The sequence below is a fragment of the Schistocerca piceifrons genome, chromosome 2 (genome assembly GCF_021461385.2).
Source record: "Schistocerca piceifrons isolate TAMUIC-IGC-003096 chromosome 2, iqSchPice1.1, whole genome shotgun sequence".
In the NCBI taxonomy this organism is placed as follows: Eukaryota; Metazoa; Arthropoda; class Insecta; order Orthoptera; family Acrididae; genus Schistocerca; species Schistocerca piceifrons.
Genome location: NC_060139.1, coordinates 757,043,514 through 757,067,874, shown reverse-complemented (window position 1 = coordinate 757,067,874; position 24,361 = coordinate 757,043,514). Strand labels below are relative to the sequence as shown.

General features: G+C 38.9%; 1 protein-coding gene across 4 annotated transcripts in view; it reads right to left on the bottom strand.

Annotated features, from left to right (window-relative positions):
* The window catches only part of LOC124776558, a 191,890-nt gene that overhangs the window by 87,216 nt on the left and 80,313 nt on the right, over positions 1 to 24,361 (bottom strand). For all 4 annotated transcript variants that reach the window (XR_007015635.1, XM_047251596.1, XM_047251598.1 and 1 more), the window contains 3 exons: positions 22,669 to 23,035; positions 19,689 to 22,184; positions 12,613 to 13,001 (listed from right to left, as the gene is read on the bottom strand). Coding sequence is in view for 3 of the 4 variants with exons in the window: in XM_047251596.1 (XP_047107552.1) it covers positions 12,613 to 13,001; positions 19,689 to 22,184; positions 22,669 to 23,035 (3,252 nt within the window). In the remaining variant the exon portion in view is untranslated. The remainder of the gene's footprint in view (positions 1 to 12,612; positions 13,002 to 19,688; positions 22,185 to 22,668; positions 23,036 to 24,361) is intronic.

Here is a 24,361-nt window from a genome sequence, read left to right as displayed (position 1 = left end):
GAGTTTCAGGGAGAGCATACGGGAACAACTGAAAGGAATGGGGGAAAGAAATACAGTATAAGAGGAATGGGTAGCTTTGAGGGATGAAGTAGTGAAGGCAGCAGAGGATCAAGTAGGTAAAAAGACGAGGGCTAGTAGAAACCCTTGGGTGACAGAAGAAATATTGAATTTAATTGACGAAAGGAGAAAATATAAAAATGCAGTAAATGAAGCAGGCCAAAAGGAATACAAACGTCTCAAAAATGAGATTGACAGGAAGTGCAAAATGGCTAAGCAGGGATGGCTAGAGGACAAATGTAAGGATGTAGAGGCTTATATCACTACGGGTAAGATAGATACTGCCTACAGAAAAATTGAAGAGACCTTTGGAGAAAAGAGAACCACTTGTATGAATATCAAGAGCTCAGATGGAAACCCAGTTCTAAGCAAAGAAGGGAAAGCATAAAGTTGGAAGGAGTATATAAGGGTCTATACAAGGGCAATGTACTTTAGGGCAATATTATGGAAATGGAAGAGGATGTAGATGAAGATGAAACGAGAGATGTGATACTGTGTGAAGAGTTTGCCAGAGCACTGAAAGACCAAAGTCGAAACAAGGCCCCGGGAGTAGACAACATTCCTTTGGAACTGCTGACGGCCTTGGAAGAGCCATTCCTGACAAAACTCTACCCTCTGGTGAGTAAAATGTGTGAGACAGGCGAAATACCCTCAGACTTCAAGAAGAACATAATAATTCCAACCCCAAAGAAAGCAGGTGTTGACAGATGTGAAAATTACCGAACTTTCAGTTTAATAAATCAAGGCTGTAAAATACTAATGCGAATTCTTTACAGACGAATGGAAAAACTGGTAGAAGCCGACCTCGGGGAAGATCAGTTTGGATTCCTTAGGAATGTTGGAACACGTGAGGCAATACTGACCCTATGGCTTAACTTAGAAACTAGATTAAGAAAAGGCAAACCTACATTTCTAGCATTTGTAGACTTACAGAAAGCTTTTGACAATGCTGACTGGAATACTCTCTTCCAAATTCTGAAGGTGGCAGGGGTAAAATACAGGGAGTGAAAGGCTATTTACAATTTGTACAGAAAACAGATAGCAGTTATAAGTGTTGAGGGACATGAAAGGGAAGCAGTGGTGGGGAAGGGAGTGAGACAGGGTTGTAGCCTCTCCCCGATATTATTGAATCTGTATACTGAGCAAGCAGTAAAGGAAACAAAAGAAAAATTCGGACTAGGTATTAAAATCCATGGAGAACAAATAAAAACTTTAAGGTTCACCAATGTCATTGTAATTCTGTCAGAGACAGCAAAGGACTTGGAAGAGAAGTGAACGGAATGGACAGTGTCTTGAAAGGAGGATATAAGATGAATGTCAACAAAAGCAAAACGAGGATAATGGAATGTAGTCGAGTTAACTTGGGTGATGCTGAGGGAATTAGATTAGGAAATGAGACACTTAAAGTAGTAAAGGAGTTTTGCTATTTGGGGAGCAAAATAACTGATGACGTTCGAAGTAGAGAGGATATAAAATGTAGACTGGCAATGGCAAGGAAAGCAATCTGAAGAAGAGAAATTTGTTAACATCGAGTATAGATTTATGTCAGGAAGTCATTTCTGAAAGTATTTGTATGGAGTGTAGCCATGTACGGAAGTGAAACATGGACGATAAATAGTTTGGACAAGAAGAGAATAGAAGCTTTCAAAATGTGGTGCTACAGAAGAATGCTGAAGATTAGATGGGTAGATCACATAACTAATGAGGAGGTATTGAATAGAATTGGGGAGAAGAGGAGTTTGTGGTATAACTTGACTAGAAGAAGGGATCGGTTGGTAGGATATGTTCTGAGGCATCAAGGGATCACCAATTTAGTACTGGAGGGCAGCGTGGAGGGTAAAAATCGTAGAGGGAGACAAAGAGATGAATACATTAAGCAGATTCAGAAGGATGTAGGTTGCAGTAGGTACTGGGAGATGAAGAAGCTTGGGGAGGATAGAGTAGCACGGAGAGCTGCATCAAACCAGTCTCAGGACTGAAAACCACTACAACAACATAATTAAAAGTTAATAAATTAAAAAGACAGATAGGGTTTTAGTTCCACACAAGAGAGCTTTCTGATGCTGGCTGGCATAAATGCTATGACGCTACTGTTGATGACCTGCATGTACTTACAAGTGATAAGTATAAGACATATTACACTATTTGATATAACGTATGTAGATTTTTTTGTTACATTATAAATAAAAACTGATGTCAACATGACAGAAGTTTAAAATACATACAGGGTTCTGCAATAAAAATATTTTGTGTAAAAAACATACACCAAGAACAAAAACAAAACTAAGAGCTTGTGTCAAGAGGTGAAAGTTGCTATGTAAACCATAAAATATGGAGGAGGACACAACCTAAATTAATAAAGTACAGAAATCCAGATTTTTGTTCGTATTTTTACCCTTGTATTTTTTCAGCAATAACTCTTTCAAAAATGCTAAAGGACGGTTGTCTTTTGCTAATGATTTGTTCATTAATTGTTAGATTTGAGGTTGTTAGTGTAAATTTTGTTCTCTTCAAGGCTACCTTTTTGTTTCAAATGTAAAAGAGTCAGTCTATTTCCCATTGACTGTAAACAGTGATTCTGTTCTACCAGGTGCCAACCAGGGGTATTATTGCTGCTGGCACATGTGTGCTCCATAAATGTTATTTTAAAATTCTCTACCTGCCTGCTCAATATAGTAACTATCACAAGCAATTTACAAATACAAACGAAAACTTTGAAAAAGTTGAGGAAGCAAACAGACAGTACTAAAAATGCAGTCGTAAATATTTCTCTTTCTTATGATGACACATGCTCAAAAAAATCTGATGCTTTCAAAAAATCTAATAAACAAGCAAGTTTCTGAATGAATAAGAAACTAGGACTATTTTTGCACCATAACCTAGATGAGAGTACAGACAAATACAGCAACACAGGTGTAGGTCTTGTGATACATTTCTATGTTGGCCACACATTTAGGTTTAGATCTGACTGAACTGAAGATGTTTATTGGTATAAGCCTGATGAGCTGCTTACAATATCCTATTATCCATATGTATTGGAATAACAGAAGGAGAATACTTTGAAAAGTGATAAAATGACTAGGAACAGATTCTTAATAATTAGGACCAGTTTGAAAGTTGTGTTTGATGATGATGTCAAAGAAGAAGAAACAAAGAAGGACAGGCTATGGAAATTACACCCACTTATCACAAAAATTAGAGAAGTGTGTTTGAAGCAAGAAAAAGAGGCAGATGTGACAGTACATGAGATGATGGTACCATTTTATGGTACAAGTAGTCCGAAACAGTACCGCCCAAACAAGTCAAATCCTGTGGGTCTGAAAGTATTTGTTCTTGTAAATCCCACTGGACTTGTGATAGACTTGACAATTTATCAGGGGAAGACAACGTACCCTAATTATACTAAGGATTTGGCTTAGGTGAATCGGATGTAATCCAGTTGACTGAAAGTCTTACCCCTGGACATTTAATTTTTGTCATGACAGATTTGTCACCAGTCTGAAGCCGGTACACGAGCTTCTGAAAAGAGGTTTCATTTAAACTGGCACTATCCAGAAAAACAGGATACCCACAGAGGCAAAACTGAAAATGGACAAGGAGCTTACTAAGGAAGGCAGAGGGTTGTCAGATATGCTTGTCCATTATGATGGAAATATATGTTTAATTAAATGGATGATGTCTTCTGTCCATGGTGTGGACCCAACAGGCAAGTGCATAAGGTACAGCAAAAATGATAAGACTCAGACTGAAGTCACCAGACCAACGGCCATCCAAGCATACAATGTTAAAATGGGGGGAGAGGACCTCTTCGACAGAATGCTCTCGTATTGTCCCATAAGAGCCAGAACCAAGAAATGGAATATTAGAACTATATTGCACTTGACTGACATGTCAGTAGTTAATTCTTGGATACAATTTAGAATGGACCAAATCCAAAAGAGGGTACCTTCAAAAAATATTCCTCAACTTAGAAAGTACACACTTATTCTCAGAGAAGTTCCTCTGTACAGTGATATAAAGGAAGTAAAAAACAATGCAGAAGACGGTGAACAAGATGAAGAAGAACAGCCAAGTACAAAAGAGGAAGAACAGCCAAGAACAAAACGAAGAAAAGTGCCTGTTCCACTGCCCCACGAAAATGTTAGAACATCAAAATCTGCACACACGCCAGCAATTTCTGATGTTGAAGACTGGCAAAAATGTTGAAGACCAGGCTGCAGAGAAAGAACAAGAACACAACATACAACTTGTAACATTTTCCTGTGTCTTGCAGTGAAAAGAAACTGTTTTAAAATGTTTCATGAAAAATAAACTCCAATGACTGTGTTATACATTTTATTTACTGTGTATGTCACTTTTTTTTAATTACACTAAAATATGTTTTTCAACATACATTGTAATCGATTTTATTACTTTCAATAAATATGTTTGAATAATATTACAACTGTTTACTTTGGATGTCATTAGTGAATTTATATGTATCTTTCATTATACAGAGTCCCAAAATACAATATACTGTACCAGTCATTTCATGAAAATTATAATTTCTACAAAAATGTGTCCGAGTTTCAGAAGGTTATGGTAAGCAGCAATCTATCTTTTCCTAGACTGTTGATATACCAACATGGAGTTTCCATTGTTTTCTTCAGGTCAAATACTGTAGTATGTTTTGAAATCACTGGAAATAAAACCCTGTGTATCTTCTAAATTTGTCTTTATCTAAGTTTGGCATTAACTTTTATTCGCGGTGCAAGAAAAATCTGCATAAATTTTGTAAATACTTTAGAATTAAAGGAGACCATTCACTGAAAAGCAGAGACATTGAATTGTTGCTAGGCACAAAAAAAGAAAGAAAATTTGCTATCTTTAGGAGTTATCCTAGGTGCTCTGGTTATTGGAGGGAGGGGGGGGGGGGGGGGGGCAAGGGGTATAGTGTTGGGTGGAGTGGGTAGAGGGAGAGGGACTCAGGTGAGCAGCTAGTGGCTCGGAGGGAGGCAGCTGGTTTGTCAGCTAGAAATGCAGGAGGGACGGGGGTGGTAGATTTATGAGATGGCACGATTGCAGTAGCTGGTGGGAAGCAGTACATGCTGAAGGCGACGTGGTGACATGAATTTGGAGGGAATGACATAACAGAGAAAGGGAAACTGTTGGGTGGAAGATACAGGGCAGTGTGTTACCTGAGACCGAGGCCAGGATGATTACGGGAGCAAAGGATGTGTTGCAAGGGTAACTCCCATCTGCATAGCTCAGAGAAGCTGGTGGTGGAGGGAAGGATCCAGATGGCCCAGGTTGTGAATCAGCCATTGAAATTGAACATATTATGCTCAGCTGCAGGGTTGTAGACGCCCAGATGGTCAACTTTGTTCTTGACAACAGTTTTACAGTTGCCCTTCATTCTGGTGCACAGCTCACTGGTTGTTATACCAACATAAAAAAGGTCGTGCAGTGTTTGCAACAGAGCTGATATACGACACGGATGCTTTCACAGGTGACCCAGCCTCTGATGGAGTAGGATAAACCTGTGATATGCACGGGAATAAATGGTGCTGAGTGGGTGGACCGGGCAGATCTTGCACCTTGGTCTGCTGCAGGGATATGATCCCTGTGGCAAGGGCTTGGGAGTGGGAGTGGGAGTCGCACAGGGATGGGACTAGGATGATGTGTAGATTGGGTGGGTGACAGAACATCACTTTAGAAGGGATGGGAAGGATCTTGGTTAAGATGTCCCCAGTTTCACAGCTGGATGAGAGATAATCAAACTCCTGGAGAAGGATATGGTTCAGCTGTTCCGGTCCAGGATGATAGTGGGTGACGGGGGAGGGACAGTTCTTTGTAACTGGTTCTTGGGGACAGTGGGATGATTGGGGGTGTGTGAGCATATGGCAAGGGAAATCTTGTTTGTGGACTACAGTGTGTAAACTTTTAGATGGCAGACCTCTCCCTAGTCCTGAATCGGTAGAAGTCGATAAACGTCGGAAGGCTTCGGTAGGCACGCAGTTTTGACTGCTGCCAACATTACGTAGCTGACTGTGTTGTACAAGATAGCCATTGTCGTCTGCTTCGTTATTATTTTGCGCTGTATTGTTCTGTGTTTTTTTATTGTGCAGTTGTGCTAAACATTATCAAAATGAGTGAAAAGGCAGTTGCTGGTCCATCTCGGGAGTCGCCAACAACCCCTCCCGGTAGGCCTACGGTTAGAAGGAAACCAATATTACGTAGCGATGCTCGCAAAATTATATTGCGTGTGACTGAATGCTGCGCGGCACTTTTCACGCATCTCGATGTTTACCAAGTCATATCTCCTGAATTATATGTCGTAAACAGACATAAATTTGCCAGCGCATTTACTGATATATGTGGATACTGTATGCGAAATATGTTGCGATTAGAGTTAATAACGAAATAATACATTAAAACGTCATGCCTACTGCAGCAGATTTACGGTATGTACTGAGAAAATGTAGTAAGCGATAACCATTTCTCCTTTCATTATTTTGTGGGGGGTGTCAGCGAGAAAAATTTTCGTAAAGGTTTGAAATTGTATGTAAAGTTTGTTGCTAGTCGCTAAGTGCTCTCATTCTCAAATAGTGGATGCATAAATCTGGGTATTTTCCGGTGGTGGCATCTCATTGTTTATGACGTCATATCTCCTCAAGAATGTGTCTTATTTCTTTTTTTTCGGCTAGGAACCTTCTTGGGCGTACGGAGAACAACTCACCAAAGCTTCATTGCAATCTGATGAATGGTTTGTGAGTGCATAGTAGATATATATATATATATAGACACACACACACACACACACAAAAAAAGATGATGTGACTTTCCATACGAAAGTGCTGGCAGGTCGATAGAAACACAGACACATACATAAACACAAAATTCAAGCTTTCGCAACAAACTGTTGCCTCATCAGGAAAGAGGGAAGGAGAGGGAAAGACGAAAGGAAGTGGGTTTTAAGGGAGAGGGTAAGGAGTCATTCCAATTCCGGGAGCGGAAAGACTTACCTTCGGGGGAAAAAAGGACGGGTATACACTCGCGCCCACACACACATATCCATACACAAGCAGACATATATTTAAAGCGAGTTTTACTTCCAAGCCTTTCGTCTGCTTTCGTGTAAGCATGACGCGCAATTTGTAGTGCCAGCACTGCAACTGGTAGGCGTGCCTTGTCCCCCCCCCCCCCCCCCCCCCCCCCCCGGCTCCTCTCCCATCGTCAGCCAACGCTTGCTCTTCCTCCTCTCCCCGCACTCCCCTCACAACTCTGCCATCTTACAGTTAACACACTGTACATTTGGTGGCGTCCAGGAAAGTGGCACATGGAGTAGAGGAGGACCATGTGAAGCAGCTGGGTGAAAAGGTGTTGACGTTGTGAAGGAAGCAAGGCCACGAACGTGAAGAATGTTGGTGTATAGGAAAGTAGCTCAACAGTAATGAACAGGGATCCCAGAGGTAAAGGGATGGGATGGTGTCTGTGCACTTTATTCTAGCTAATCAAAGGATAACTCTGAAAGCTAGCAGGTTTTCTTTCTTTTGTGGGTGCCTATCAACAAATAAACACTTCTGCTCTTTGGTGAGTGGTCTCTCTTAATCCTAAAGCATTTACATTGTTCAAGAACTTTCCTACAATGTGTACAAATTTTGTAATAGCTAATGTTATTACCACTTTCAATTCAATATCGGCCATTTATGGCAGTGCCGCAACATTTAATGCCATGTAGCATCAACAAGCTCTTTTACATGTGGCAATCTGTCAGTCACAACCTTCAGCTGTAAGGAGCATACACGCTGGGTCAGTACAGTTACATGCTGAGTGGACTAATAAACTTATGTTTATTTTGACGTTAATTGATATTCTTGTCAAAGTTGTATATTCATTCTATACTAAATAGCATGTATTTTGTTTAACATGTCTTTGTCGTTCAATTATGTTTTAAGGAGGGTAGGACGTCAAACGGGCCGACTTGGAGCAGGAGAGGCATCACAGGACATTTTAATTTCCAGTGTCTATACTTTTAAGAATAAACTCATTAAACTTTGTCAGCATCACCAGGAAGGATTCAGGATTCACACTCATTGCAGTGGAAGTTCGAAAACATAACAAAATAATTTTTTTTTTTTTCCATGTGAAATTTCATCATTTTTTCACTTACTAATGGCTGCATTTGTTGCTATAGGTACAATTTTCTTCATAAGTTAGAGAGATTCTTCAACGAATTTTGCACAGCATACATACCATACTTACAGGTGTATGAAATTCTAGAATTTATTTAATTTATAAAAAAACGAATGATCTATTGTATTTTAAACTTCATGTTTAGAAAAAACACAAATGTTGTAGTTAATTACTTCAATTTTTACCACAGTTTTTAATAGATTTGGAAAATTCTGGAGTCTCATACACTTTTAAGTATGGTTTGTATGCTGTTAAAAATTCAGCGAACTATCTCTCTTACTTATGAAGAAAAGTGTACCTATAGCAACAAATGCTGCCATTAGTAAGTGAAAAAAAATTATGAAATTTCACATGTAAAAAAAATTACTTCAGTATGTTTTCGAACTTCCACTGCTATGAGTGTGAATTCTGAATCCTTCCTGGTCATGCTGACAAAGTTTTATATATTTATTTGTAAAAGTATAGACAGGGGAAATTAAAATGTCCTGTGGTGCCTCTCCTGCTCCAAATCGGCCCGTTTGACATCCTACACCCCCCCCCCCCCCCCCCTTAACATAGCTTAACATAGGTCCTCTTTTGAGACACTTGTCAATCTGCAACAGCATAAAAAAAAATTCTATTACCAGTTTTTCACCAGGTCGTGTAAAGATGGACAGAGCCCGAAACACGTCACGAATACTAAATGGGTCCACAAACATCATGAAGCTATTATTTTGCCACCATCCATCTACTTTAATGTTATTTTCATCATTGTGATTATACTGTTTGCCCATCTCTACTGTGACTCAGTCACATCTAAGGTGTTTAAATGGCCCATTACTTTTTTTATTGGGGGGAAAGTGAGGATAAACTCGCGGTTGTAGATTACGTACTTGTACTTTTCCCTAGATTCTGAATCTGAGGAAATACCTCACACTGCTCAAGGAAGAGAGTTTCCTAGCGAATGTGAAATTAATTCTGTTTGGACATTTGGTCCTGGGAGTGGAGATGTACTGTTTCCCATACGAGAAGTGAGACAACCTCTACGAAGTTTCTACCCAAATGTATTTAGCATATGGAAAACAACATAAATAACAAGAGGTTTCCCTCTACCGTCTCAGCTCAGGGTTTTTAGAGACACAATCATCACTGCAATAGTGCAATGAAGTAGTTTATAAAGTTCAAGAACAGATTTACGCTACATCTTGTTCCTATGGCATCATTAGTGGCATGAAATACTAATATAAATAAGTTTTTTAGCCTGTCACCATAGGAGATGCAACATTCAGTCAAAAACTTATCAAGTAGATGAGGCAATGCACTTTCAGTTTAGCATAGTGAACTGGCTAACCGATGGTGGATATAGTGCGATGATACAGTTATTACCAATGTTGATCAAAAATTATACTCAGTACATCATTTATGCTTGTTCAGGAATCAGCAGGAAGCAGAAATATCAAATTCTAAACAAAGGAAAATCCAAGACGGAATATAACAATATTATGAAAAGAATAGTTGCTGCTCACCAAACAGAGGAGATGCCGAGTCACAGAAAGGCAGAACAAAAAGATGGTCACCCATCAAGGTCTTTGTTGAGAAGACACACACACACACACACACACACAAAACAGGCTTTAGCTACCTGAAACTATTGTCGCACGTGTGTGTGTGTGTGTGTGTGTGTGTGTGTGTGTGTGTGTGTGTGTGTGTGTGTATTTTTGACAGAGGCCTCATTGGCCAAAAGCTCATTTTGTGATCGCCTTTTCGTTGCACCTATTTGCGACTCAGCATCTCCGCTGTATGGTGATTAGCGAATATCCTTTTCATAATACTGTTACATAATATAAAATTTAGTGTTTTATGTACTTTAATATGTCACAAAAGATAGATTTAACTTATATTTTCATATGAATTGATTCTGTTGTCCGTTTTTTCTCTCATTGTGTTGTGCAAATGAATACCACAGCCAATCTAAGACCATCTGGTACATGGGTGATGAGCTGGTCGCTATTATGCTTGCTACCCATACAATGACCGTAAGAAAGTGAACTTCATAATGTAGCATAGGCATCACCCTTCGGTACTTGACAATCTTGAGGAGACTGTAGCAAAACATTATTAAATCCACTTGAATATTTGCAAATTGTATTATTTTCTGTTTACTTGATTCCACAGTCCTGCAATAGTTTAGAAATGACATTTTCTGCCTGGACTGTTATTAAACATATTTATTCACAATTACAATTCTGGTCTATTATGCCATTCTTAAGATACAGCTGCAACACCATAATCTGCTTGGAGACCAGTTCAACTTTACGAATGCATTCTGTTCTCACAGTATTTTTTTATACAAAATTATTGTTCTTTAAAAAATATACCTCTTTCAATCTCACTATGAAGTGAGTCAACATATAATCATTCATTTTAAGAGGACACTGACCTCATGTCAACCATGTTCACATATTCCATATGCATAATAAGACAGGAGTCTTTGTCATTCTTATAAAATAATGTAGCCATTTCACAAAGACGAGAACATTATGTGAAAGCAGGTGTCTACAAGAGAATTCACTCTATTTACTGTAAACACATACTGCTGAATTCATGTCCCCTGTGCACTTAAATTTCCCTGTGCCTCTACTAGATGTAGCATTTGACAGCTGAAGTTCTACAAATCTACTGGGTGCCATAGTTTATATCTATAGTGAGAGAGATACTTTCCTACATAATTTTCATGTTATATGTTACATTATTTAGTCAAAACTTACAATTTTCTTTAAAACCATTGTATTTCTATGTGGGAGCACAGAGAAAGATCTTTACCGTGGCAAAAAAACATTCTAGGAAACTAACAATGCTAAAGACATACAGTAATACAATCATTTGTATATATTCTTGTATGTAGCACATTTCACAACTTGTTTATGGACAATTACACCTTGACAAAAAAGTCAGTACTAAAAACTGTGTGTCTTGAACGCAGACAATTCATTACAAAATACAATTTTGTATGGCAGCAAAACCCTACCTTAAAAAAAATTACTTGTAACATTGTACAAGGTGTAGGTACCTAATCTGCTTAAGTAGGTCCTTTGATAGCTTACTTACATGAGTCCACATATATGGGGCTCAGTGCTGAAACTACATTCTTAGCAATACTTTGCAATGTCTATTATATCATAATTAACCTTCTGTTAATTCTATTTGTTCATGTAAAAGTTTGTCTGGTTGCTTCTTCATGTGATTCTCAATAACTTTTTCCTCCAAAATCTTAAACACTTTACCTTTCTTTACTTTATGGAAGATCATAAGAAATGTTTCGATAACTGATATTTGGCATCCCCCTCTTCAAAGTAGGCTGTAAAACTTGATGTGTTGTGATAGGTTAGCCTTACACGTTCCTGAAGTCTGGTAGAAAATGATCCCCCATTTGACCAACATAGCACTACGAGGATGCCCTGCAGTCTACTGTATACACCCCAGAGCTGGAAAGCAGCATAACTTTAATAGCATTATGTTGAATGTTCTGTTTTATATTATTAGTATGGAAGCTAACTGCTGCTTTTGTTTTCTTAAAAGACATACAAAAATTTTCTAACAGTGTTCCAAGATATGGCATCACAGTGAATCTTGATTATACATTCTTTGCTGCTTCTCTCTCTAGTATAATTTCATCTTTAATTGTTCTGTGCACTATATCGCATTACTGTTTATACATTCTTATCACCATTCCTGCTCCAAAGCAATTTTTAGTTGCTATATTTTGTAGGAAATTTAATTCTTCTTCGATATCCTGATTATTTAACGGTAAGCTCTTCAGGTGATTCAAAATTGCATGAAAGTATCGAATCTTCTGTGCTGATGACAGGATTGGTTCTGTATTATCAAATCTGTAGTATCTTTCTGATATAAACAAAATTTGTGTTTCGAATTAATGTTTGTCTTAATTTTTTAAGAAGCTGGTACAGTTCCTCTTCTCCGTTTCCTTCGTGAACTTTGCAGTTATTCATAATAAGCAAAAATCATGATTGCGAATAAATACATTTAATGACAGTCCAGCAGAAAATGTTGTCACTTCTAAAATTTACAGATTGGGTGAGTAAGCAATAATCAGAAAACATTTCAGTAGAAATAACTCATTTTGAACAACACAGCATTATCTAGCTAGCAACATGATTAACAAAATAACAACATTGCAGTCTCTTGAAACAAAAGTAGACATAAATTTTCACATAAGTAAAAAGCTGAATATGGCAGACACTATTAACTAAAGACAAACAAACTGGAATTTATATTCCGATTTAAGCTACTTTGCATCACACAAAACACTGTAATATAAACCATTATCGCTATTTAAGCAAAATAGTTGCAAAACAAAATAGAAGGATAATGTTTAAGAACCTGTGAAGTTTCTCGGACTGGTTTGCTTTTCATTTGGCTCTTTGGTATATGTGTTGGCAAAGCTCGCACAGGAGTAGTGCTGCTTAAGGCAAGGTATGGCACAGCACTCGAGCTTGCCACAGCAGCAGTCTTTGGTAGGTTAGAATTGATAATTCCATTTGATGGGACACTGACACAACCAGTCAGCTGGCTTGTATGCTGATTCATCAGATTCGGTGCTGATACCACAGATGGAAGGCATACAATCGTAGTCGGTGGGATAACAGTTGCAATGTTAGTCTTTGACACTGTTGGAGTAGGTAACGCTGCAGAAGCATTTTGGGGCAAACCACCCACACTGCTTGTCACCATAGATTCTGCATTTGTAACAGTCTCTGGTGTCAACGTCACTGAAAAATAAAAAGACAGTCTACAACACTTGCAATGACGAAACCTATTAAGATCTTATCTAAAAAAAAAAGAGAGAGAGAGAGAGATAATATGGTCAAACAGAAAGGAGATTATGAATGTAATGTCACAGATATTATATGTTAGTGAGAGAACAAAAAAGTAAATAGGAGGGAAACAGTATAACTTGGGTGAACTGCGGATCTTCGCCAAACATAAACTTAATTATGTAGTTCGTGAATTTATACTACATATTTAGAGTATTTAATATAAAACACAATCAACCAAAAAAGTTAACAATAAGCTGCAATAAATTACCAATCATTGTGGCAGTAACTATTACCGTATGAATACTAAAGAATCAATGCTAAGAAAGATTTCATTTGCTGAAACATGAAACAATACAAAATGAACCAATGTGCTACATATTTGCATCAATCGAAAGAGCTGTTTGATGTACATCCAATTAACTTTATCTACAAATCATATATTCCTGTACTCAAGGGAGTCCAAACGGAATGGCGCAGTGAGAAATCACCATTCTGCGCATGATGTCACTGTCAAAGCACATCACTATAGCACCGCAGAAACTACGATTATTGCAGATGCTTATATATACACAAAGATGATGTGACTTACCAAACGAAAGTGCTGGCAGGTCGATAGACACACAAACATACACACAAAATTCAAGCTTTCGCAACAAACAGTTGCTTCATCAGGAAAGAGGGAAGGAGAGGGAAAGACGAAAGGATGTGGGTTTTAAGGGAGAGGGTAAGGAGTCATTCCAATCCCAGGAGCGGAAAGACTTACCTTAGGGGGGGAAAAAAGGACAGGTATACACTTGCACACAGACACATATCCATCTGCACATACACAGACACAAGCAGACATTTGTAAAGGCATATATATATATATATATATATATATATATATATATATATATATATATATATATATATATATATATAATAGAGGGAAATATTCCACGTGGGGAAAAATATATCTAAAAAGAAAGATGATGAAACTTACCAAACAAAAGCGCTGGCAGGTCGATAGACACACAAACAAACACAAACATACACACAAAATTCTAGCTTTCGCAACCAATGGTTGCCTCGTCAGGAAAGAGGGAAGGAGAAGGAAAGACAAAAGGATATGGGTTTTAAGGGAGAGGGTAAGGAGTCATTCCAATCCCGGGAGCGGAAAGACTTACCTTAGGGGGAAAAAAGGACAGGTATACACTCGCACACACACACATATCCATCCACACATACACAGACACAAGCAGACATTTGTAAAGGCTTTACAAATGTCTGCTTGTGTCTGTGTATGTGTGGATGGATATGTGTGTGTGTGCGAGTGTATACCTGTCCTTTTTTCCCCCTAAGGTAAGTCTTTCCGCTCCCGGGATTGGAATGACTCCTTACCCTCTCCCTTAAAACCCATATCCTTTTGTCTTTCCTTCTCCTTCCCTCTTTCCTGACGAGGCAACCATTGGTTGCGAAAGCTAGAATTTTGTGTGTATGTTTGTGTTTGTTTGTGTGTCTATCGACCTGCCAGCGCTTTTGTTTGGTAAGTTTCATCATCTTTCTTTTTAGATAGATATATATATATATATATATAATTTTTCCCACGTGGAATGTTTCCCTCTATATATATATATATAGATGAGGTGACTTACCGAACAAAAGCGCTGGCAGGTCGATAGACACACAAACAAACACAAACATACACACAAAATTCAAGCTTTCGCAACAAACTGTTGCCTCATCAGGAAAGAGGGAAGGAGAGGGGAAGACGAAAGGAAGTGGGTTTTAAGGGAGAGGGTAAGGAGTCATTCCAATCCCGGGAGTGGAAAGACTTACCTTAGGGGGAAAAAAGGACAGGTATACACTCGCACACACACACATATCCATCCACACATACACAGACACAAGCAGACATTTGTAAAGGCTTTACAAATGTCTGCTTGTGTCTGTGTATGTGTGGATGGATATGTGCGTGTGTGCGAGTGTATACCTGTCCTTTTTTCCCCCTAAGGTAAGTCTTTCCGCTCCTGGGATTGGAATGACTCCTTACCCTCTCCCTTAAAACCCACTTCCTTTCGTCTTCCCCTCTCCTTCCCTCTTTCCTGATGAGGCAACAGTTTGTTGCGAAAGCTTGAATTTTGTGTGTATGTTTGTGTTTGTTTGTGTGTCTATCGACCTGCCAGCGCTTTTGTTCGGTAAGTCACCTCATCTTTGTTTTTATATATAATTTTTCCCACGTGGAATGTTTCCTTCCATTATATATATATATATATATATATATATATATATATATATATATATATATATATATGTGTGTGTGTGTGTGTGTGTGTGTGTGTGTGTGTGTGTGTGTGTGTGTGTGTGTGTGTGTTTTAAGACAAAAATGATTGGGTGTGGCTGGTTGGTTGCTTTGGGAGAAGGGACCAAACAGTGAGATCCTTGGTACAGGGTGTGCCATTGATTGTTTTACAACAGGAAGATGAAGAGAACTGGACTTCTTTAGCATCAGTTCCCCAGAGACATACAGCTTCAAAAAGTGTGGACTGTGAAACGTTATTGAAAGGACCACATCAATGTGTCAAATGCTATTGTTTGTACACAGTACTTTAAATCTGAAGATTACGTGGGGGATTTGCAGGCACAGCTCTTGGATATAATTGCCATATAAGTCCTGAAACAATATGCTGCGCCAAGTGGGAACCTTCTAGTTGGTGCAAATGTTTGTACGAGAGCTGATAAAAAAACTCAAAGAAAGCACGGAAAGACATGTTCCATGCAAGAGAACGTCTGAAAAAGGCTCTAGAAACTTTTAAGAACTTGACATCCGAGAAACTGAAGATGGTTCACTACATGTTAACCGTTTCAATGAGCATCAGAAATGATGAATAGCATCAGCTCAGAGATTGGGTATAAAAGAGAAGAAGACATATGTGATGCAGTGACAATTCACACTCTTTTTAGGAAATGTTATACCTTTTTAAGGAACAAACTCAATTTTCCACTAGCTGGTATTTTAATTTTGAAGAGATGGTCTTGCCCATTCCTTTGTCGTCCAAGAATGTTCAGTGACATGGTACATTTGATGAAAGTGAAGGGAAAGGTATTTTCTGACATCATGTGTGGATGACTATATGAACATCAATGGAAATGTAACATTTGATGAAGTGGATGATCAAGTTGCAGGCCCACATAGTAACATGTTTGTCATTAGATAGCGTGTTTGTCATTATGGTTCAAGGACTTTGTTACATATGGAAACAGCCAATATTTTATGAATTCACTATTCAGATGACAGCGATGTTGCTAAATTCAATTTTCTGGTGACAGTGGCGTTGCTAAACTCAATTTTTTTTCTCCCTCCATAACGCAGATTAAAGTGTTGGCGCAATAGTTTCTGATTTGGGCCATAAAAGTGCCTTTAACAAACCGAATATTGATCACATATATTCACATTTCCCCACATTTGCAGTAAATTGCGAAAAAAATGTGGGTATTTTCAGAAGTTCCTCATCTGTACAAACTGCTTAGCAACTGCTTTCTTCACGATGGCATAAAGCCCTCTTTCAGGTTGTTAATGAATCATATGATATTCTTAATCAAGGGTTCATGTACCCGTAGCTCTCACAAAATGAGAAAAACATAGTGTAGTCAGGTGAATTTGTTTCGAGAAAATGATTTAAAAGTTGGTATTATGCAGGTTTTTGAGGATCAGAACTGGAGTTGTTTTATATCAACTTACAAGTTGCCATCCGTCTTCCAAAACATTAAAAGTACCAGATACCCCCAGGTCTATCGGGTTTGGAGTGCTGTCATACCAACTGACTCCATCCAAGCTTATCACCTGCACAACTACTGGTGGCTCAATTGGGCCTGAAAAGCAGGCCTTTGTCGGTCCCATAACCATACAGGTATAATCTGCGTTCCAGAACACCAGCAGTGGTTCCCTGGAAGAGAGCATGAAGGTGGAGGTCTCACCACAGCCTCTGCATGCTCAGCCGAACACCAACTGTACTACATGTTCACCTTCCAAAGCCCAAAGCATACTCCCGGTCACTTCCAGTCTTCTGCACCCTTTTTAGGGGGGGATCTAGTACCCCATCTGGGTGACTTTGAGAGCCTGCCAGGGGACACAGAATTCAAATGATGGCCACTAGATGGCACTGCTACATATATGAGCTCTAGTTCTGCTTTTGTAGCACTGGCTACAGAACCAATTAATGCTCACTGCCATACTGTAAAGCTAGCCCTGTCTTCAGTTGCTATTTCCCTGCCTCATGTCGTTCTTGTTACACACCACTGTTTTGGTTACAGGATTTGCTACGCCTTCGGTTTTCCTCTTGAATTACTCATCTGCACAAATTATTCTGATGTGCCATCTCCATTTCCCATCTTTCTCTTGCTGTTGTCCTTACTCAGTGACTCTGCTGTGCCCCTTGGATGGTTGGATAGTTTCTGCTGGTTCTTGAGTCATAATCGTTCACTATAGGATAACCCTCCACAGTGTGTGTGTGTGTGTGTGTGTGTGGGGGGGGGGGGGGGGGACATTACAAATTAACAGTTGAGCCCTAAAACCAGTTGAGTTTTCGCATTTTTGAGAAGAGTAAAGACGTCTGGACTGTGTTTTATAAACTAAACAGCTTTCAAAATTAAGCTTCCAAAGTGTCTGAAGATGTGAGTGAAAAACATTCAAAACCTACAGGTTGTTCAGTGATCAATGGTGTAACGTATGTTAGGAATAAAATGCTCACAGAATACAAAAATAAATGAGGCAAGAGAATACTTTGGAATGGTAAGAGTGATGATGACTGTAATGAAAATTGGAGAATAAGCAAAACAAGTAGCCACACAAATGGACGACATATGGGCCCAAGAAGACCAGGTAAACCTGACTGACTGGGAGAAAGATATTATAAAACATTCAGGAGCAACATGAATGTACTGAGATGAGTGAATGAAGCTTTCATAGAGCAGGCAATGTCTCAAATGGCTACTGCTGCGGCTGCTAATGATGAATATATTTAGAATACAAACAAAGAACTACATTTAACAGTTACCAATACATGTGCAATTCAAAATATAAAATGGTATTTTAATAATACATACAAAATAGGCACCCATTTACCTGCAGCTGACAGACATGTGCTACAAAGATAAATGCAACAGCATGGGGAAAAAAAAATTAGCAGTCAGTCAACCACCTGCAAAGGTACTGATTTTCTATGAGTGACTAGTTGAGTATTCTGGTGTTGCTTGGGTTTTTATTTATAAATGTGCCCAAGACTTCGCACATGCAGAATTTATTTTTGAATTATAAAGCTTCTTTGTACACAACATTTGAAGTAGTATGATTGGGGACAAGAACAAAGAACTCATTTGCTTCACTAACAGGGGAGGGATGGCAATGCGAAAAGTAGGAGACACTAAGTTCCACGCCCGCAGCATGCAGTGTCTGGCATTGCACTTTTTTTATGGTCACGGTATAACATACGATCACTGGGAACTTCACACATTTAAAGCAAAAATTGCAATCTTTTAGGAATAAGTGGGATTCAGTATATAAATCCACTCACTTGTTCCTCTTCCCGTCAAAATTTCTTTGACATTACATTGGAGAGAAGTTAACATCAAGCCTCCGTAAGTGAAGGATTCTGATAAGCTAGATAACACATGATGCTTTCGATCAGAATTACATCATGCCCTATTTTTGGAAGGAGTTTCCAAAGAGTGAGTTAAAGCCTGATGTTATCAAGATGCTGTTACGTCTCACCTTCATTGTATTCCTAAGACTGCACAGTCCTCTGTCTTTTAGCTATTCTATTGTCTTCAGAAAAATTCAAGTTTTATAGGCATTTTTATCAAAATGTAATCACAAATAAACTTAATAAACTTGCTTTTTTCTAACAAAGGATGTAAATAAAACCCATCAACAGCAACCAAGTAATGTTGTAAAGTTTTTAAAATTCAAAGCAAAACCAGTAAACCCGTGTATCCTACCCAGGTAAATTCAATGTTAATTTGTATTTGACTGTGTATTGTATTTGACTGTGTATAAGACTGTGGCATCTAATTCTGTCACTGATGTAAACTTTCAAAAATAAGTTTGCCCCCGAGTTAAAAAAAAGCTAACAGCGCAATCTATTGGTTCTTTTGTTTACTATGCCATGATGATTAAACATCTGAACTACTAAGCTGAGCAGATGATTTTAGATAGAATGTTTACAAGATTATACAGTTTGCTGAGCAGGTGATTTTAGGCTGAATGTTTACAAGATTACACGGTTTCAAAAGTATTTCCGTCCCTCTTTACCACAGAATTCTTACAGGCATTTCTGTGACATTATGGAAGGAATGATGGCTCTACCTGTTTCTGGATCCCATAGATTCTTTGTTGATTCACCATACAATTCATACACACCAGATGGTAATAACAAACTGGTGTAAAAAATAACAAACTGATATAAGCATCAAGTGTAATGTCATTTAACTCTTACAAGCAGTCACCATGAACTTTTTGAACCTCAGTAGTAGCCATTTCCATTACAATATTCTGATGGTTAACAATTCATCTCAAACTGTCACATGTTAAACCAAATCCATCTCCCAAATATTTGTAGGTATTATAACTAATAATAAGAATAGTAATAATAATACACAAACCTTCTAATTCCAGTTTTACACCTTGACTTGTTGGATAGTCAGCATACTGTGACTGCACAGATTTATTCAGCCCCTCCTGGTCCGATGTTACTGCTACCATAGATGGATCCATCTTTACGGCATACGGCCAGTCCACTGATAGGCCGTCCTCAGAAGCAACAGGAAATGTTCCTTCCTCTAACCTCACTTCCAGCTCCTCCTGCATTGGAATTACTTCTACTTCATCAGCAGCTTCTCCATCTTCAATTACCCTTAATGCTACAGGAACAGGAACTGGGACTGCCTCCAACGCAACAATAGGCACCTCTGTACTTGAATCAACATCCCAGCAACAGCCATCTCCACTAGAAACAGTTGTGGCAAAAAGGGCTGTCTGATTTTCTTCAACATCATCTTCTGCATCATCGTCATCGTCATCTTCATCCTCCTCCTCCTCCTCCTCCTCATCATCATCTTCTTCATCGTCATCATCATCGTCCTCATCATCGTCGTCGTCATCGTCATCATCTTCCACTTTGTTCATATCTGGTTCAGAGCTTGTGGGTTCAACAGTCACAGCGTGCAATGGTTTTCCTGGTACACACGCACTTTCCTCAAGGCTGGCAGTTACTTCAACTTTGGTGACAACACCTGAGCTACCGAACAATTCACTACTGTCAGTTCCAGTATGGGAAACACAGTTCTGATCATAAGGAACACTATCAGATGTCTGCGAGGTCACATTATTAGCAATGTCCACTTCTTTCAATTCTTCTTTTATATCCCCTAATGTTACAGCACTATTCACAGTTACCATTTCCATTTCAGAGTCAATAATTCCTCTGTTAGTATTGTCTGCTTCACATTTCTCAACAGAAAACTCACTTCTTGTGACAAGCTCAATCATCACATTCGTTTTCGAGTCTGTCAAATTTTGACTGTCACATTCTTCACTTTTTACGATATCATCACACATCTCACACTCAACAGAAATTTGAGACTCCAATTCCAGAGGAACGTCCGTACTAACATCTAACTTATTGTCTTTAATATCATATTTAGTATCCTGTTCATCACACTTAAAACTTGGTCCAAACTCACTGAAAAGATGACTATCACTAAATAATTCCCCTTTGTTTTCACTTTTAATGTCCTCTTTACTTTCACTTTCAACTTCATCTCTGCTTATAGTATTAAACTCCTCTCTGCTTACAGCGCTAATCTCATCTCTGCTTAAAGTGCTGACCTCATCCCTACTTTCAGAGCCAACGTCAGCCCTGCCACCAGAGCCAACGTCAGCCCTGCCACCAGAGCCAACGTCAGCCCTGCCACCAGAGCCAACGTCAGCCCTGCCACCAGAGCCAACGTCAGCCCTGCCACCAGAGCCAACGTCAGCCCTGCCACCAGAGCCAACGTCAGCCCTGCCACCAGAGCCAACGTCGGCCCTGCCACCAGAGCCAACGTCAGCCCTGCCACCAGAGCCAACGTCAGCCCTGCTACCAGAGCCAACGTCAACCCTGCTACCAGAGCCAACGTCAACCCTGCTACCAGAGCCAACGTCAACTCTGCTACCAGAGCCAACGTCAACTCTGCTAGCAAAGCTGACCTCAACTCTGCTAACGGAGCCAGAATCATCACCACTAACAGAGCCAACCTCATCTCCACTAATGGAGTCAACCTCATCTCTGGTAATAGAGCCAACCTCATCTTGGCTAACAGAGCCAACCTGACCCCTGCTAACCTCCTCTCTGCTTCCACAGCTAATTTCCTCTCTGCTTACGATGTTAACCTCCTCCCTGCTTCCACTGCTAACCTCATCACTGCTAACCTCCTCTCTGCTTCCACTGCTAACCTCATCTACACTTCCATTGGTAACCACCTCCCTGCTTCTACTGCTAACCTCTCTGGTTCCACTGCTAACCTCCTCTCTGCTTTCATTTTTAACTTCACTAAATTCAACAAGTAGATCTATATGTTCGTTACTGACTTTAATTTCAATTGGCATTTCAGTTAAGCTCACAGTTCCACTAGCAATATTCTTGACTGTGCATTCTTCAATTTTTATTTCACTTTCTTGTTGCATATGAACATCTGATGAACCATCAACTATTTCTTGGATTTCATTCTCAGACAACTTTGTATCAACAACTTCTGGAACATCATTTTCTTCACACTCCATAGCAGTCAGGTACTGATTACTGTGTTGTTCTTTGCTTTCTGTAGTACTCTGGCTGTCACAATCTATGGATTCTTTAAGAAACACATCTTTGTCAGATGTCAGAACATCAACAGTTTCACCTGCCACATCAATGCATTCACCGGATAGTGTTTCATGTTCTGGAACATCACATGGTGTTACTTCACTGTTAAAACTCAGTTCATTGAGCACACCAAGTTTTTCTTCATTATCTTCAAATTCCTCAGCACTACTTTTAGGACGATCCAGTTCCAAATTGCTTTCAGGAGTATCAGTTTCACATGATACACTGGCTGGAGCAGCTTCATTAAAGCTAATATCTGAAATTTAGAAAAGAGAAATTTAGTTACAGGACACATTAAAATAAAAAAAAGACCACAACAACCTCTTAATGGATAAAACTCTACTGAGTAGAGAAACTGGTACTGTTGAAGAATTCAGTTACTACATGCCCTTACCAAATCATACAAAATGATATGCCAAATCACAAATATAATGAAACAAAAACCAGTAAAAACAAAATTATCATAATCTTAATTTCTAACACAACTTCATTAAACATTCACCACTAATCAACCATACAGTGAAACCACCATTACAATATTCCATCACAGCAATAGTTTCTGAATGTAGAAGATGGAAGTGAGATTTGCTTCCAAACTTTCTTAATTTCTCTAGGCATGCAGTGAATTGCATGTGGACCCTTATCATCACAGTGCTTAATATTGTAACATAAGCAGAGAACTGGAGAGACAGCCATAGTTACTTGCTGAAAAACTGTTGTAACAAAAGAAAAACACCTACCACTCTTTGACTCCTGTGGACTCAAGGCTCTCAACTTCTTTGAGGTCCGTTGAGAGTAGCATTCCGGACTTTCGAGGCTCCTCTTCTCTGTGCTACTGGTTACTGCCAAATCTGCTGCTTTACAAGCTACAGCACTATCCACCTCTTCCCTGTAGCTTGCAATTGCTCTCGTAACTGCACCAACTGTTCTTAATCGCCTTGCACACGTCTGTACAGGTTTACTGTGACGTCCTCCACCAACTGATGTTGATGGCCTTAGCTTTATAGTTGTTTTCAATGGTGGTCTTACTGGACTCGAAAGCATAAGAGGTATATTTTCCGATCTCGCATCTTGCTTTTCACCCCAAATAGGCTCAAAGTGTTTAAGCTGTAGCAAAAAGTAGTAACATGAGGAATTACAAAAAGAAGGTAAAATTTTACCACAGAAAATTTATGTATGAACAACAGCTTCCACATGTGTTTTGTGTGTGTTTTTCTGGTACCTACATAGCAATGTACACTAATTCTAAAAACATACAAATTGGTTTAATGTAACATAATTAACTCTTAGCTTACACAAATTAACACTACAGGTTAAAAAATATGTTGGTTAAAAAATATGTTGACATTGCTACACTGGTACAAATGACCATATAAAAAGACGCCTGTAGATTCAAAAGAAAAGAAGTATCTGAAGGTGGGTCACCAGGATCTGAAATGTCATAGCACAAAATTCAAATAAAGTTATTTTGGGACAAAGTGGAATTTATAAATAAATTTACTTATTTAAACAAAAAAGTTTTTATTACTTTAAAATAAATAATAAATGTGTTATTTTTACTGTTTGCTGCTTGTAAGAGTTACTGATAACCTTACTATAGTGGTGCACACATAAGAAGGAGCTACCACCTGTTACTCCAGCAAATAGCATCTTTCTACTCCGTCTGCCTGTAGAAAGTGCATCGGGATGCATGTAGACATTTAGCACTGATTTTCATTTTAGTTTGAGTATGGTGTAGTTACTCAGCCAGTATAGAATTCATTACGGATGGCATAAAGCAAACACAAGTATTATATAAAAAAATTACAACAAAAGTTTTCTGGCCACAAAATTTCTGACAGGCAGAGTCAGAAGCAGATACACTGCATTACCAGTTACCGGTGTAGGCTGCAGCTCCACTGTGAGACATGGGACTAAGACAGAGAGCACACTGGCACCACTGCAAAGTGTTCTCTGCCTCTCTCCCTGCACAGAATATGTCACACTGCTCCCTTCTCACGTGCATCCCACTATAACTACGGATATTAGCAGCTCATTTCTGGCAGTTGTGATATTACTGATATACCAGAAAGTTCTAGATGCTAATGCATGCCTAGAGTTGGTGACAAGATATTAAGTGTGATGGTTGTACCCCAGCCAGGTTAAAAGTTAATTTTGAAAAAGGAATAGTTTAAAAGTGGTATATGTTTCGAGCCACGGAGATAAGAGAGAGTTCATGGACAGTCTTTTTGTGAAATTTGTGAAAAATCCTTAGGTTTTGTCAAGTTGAAGACTGCTGAGTGATAGGTGTCTGGCAGCTATTTGTGGTACATGGAAAATGAATTTCTTTGTAGGTAACATTGTTTAAAACTTTGGATATCAAAAGAAGTCAAACCTTGGATATCAAAAGAAGTCAAACCTTGGATATCAAAAGAAGTCAAACCTTGGATATCA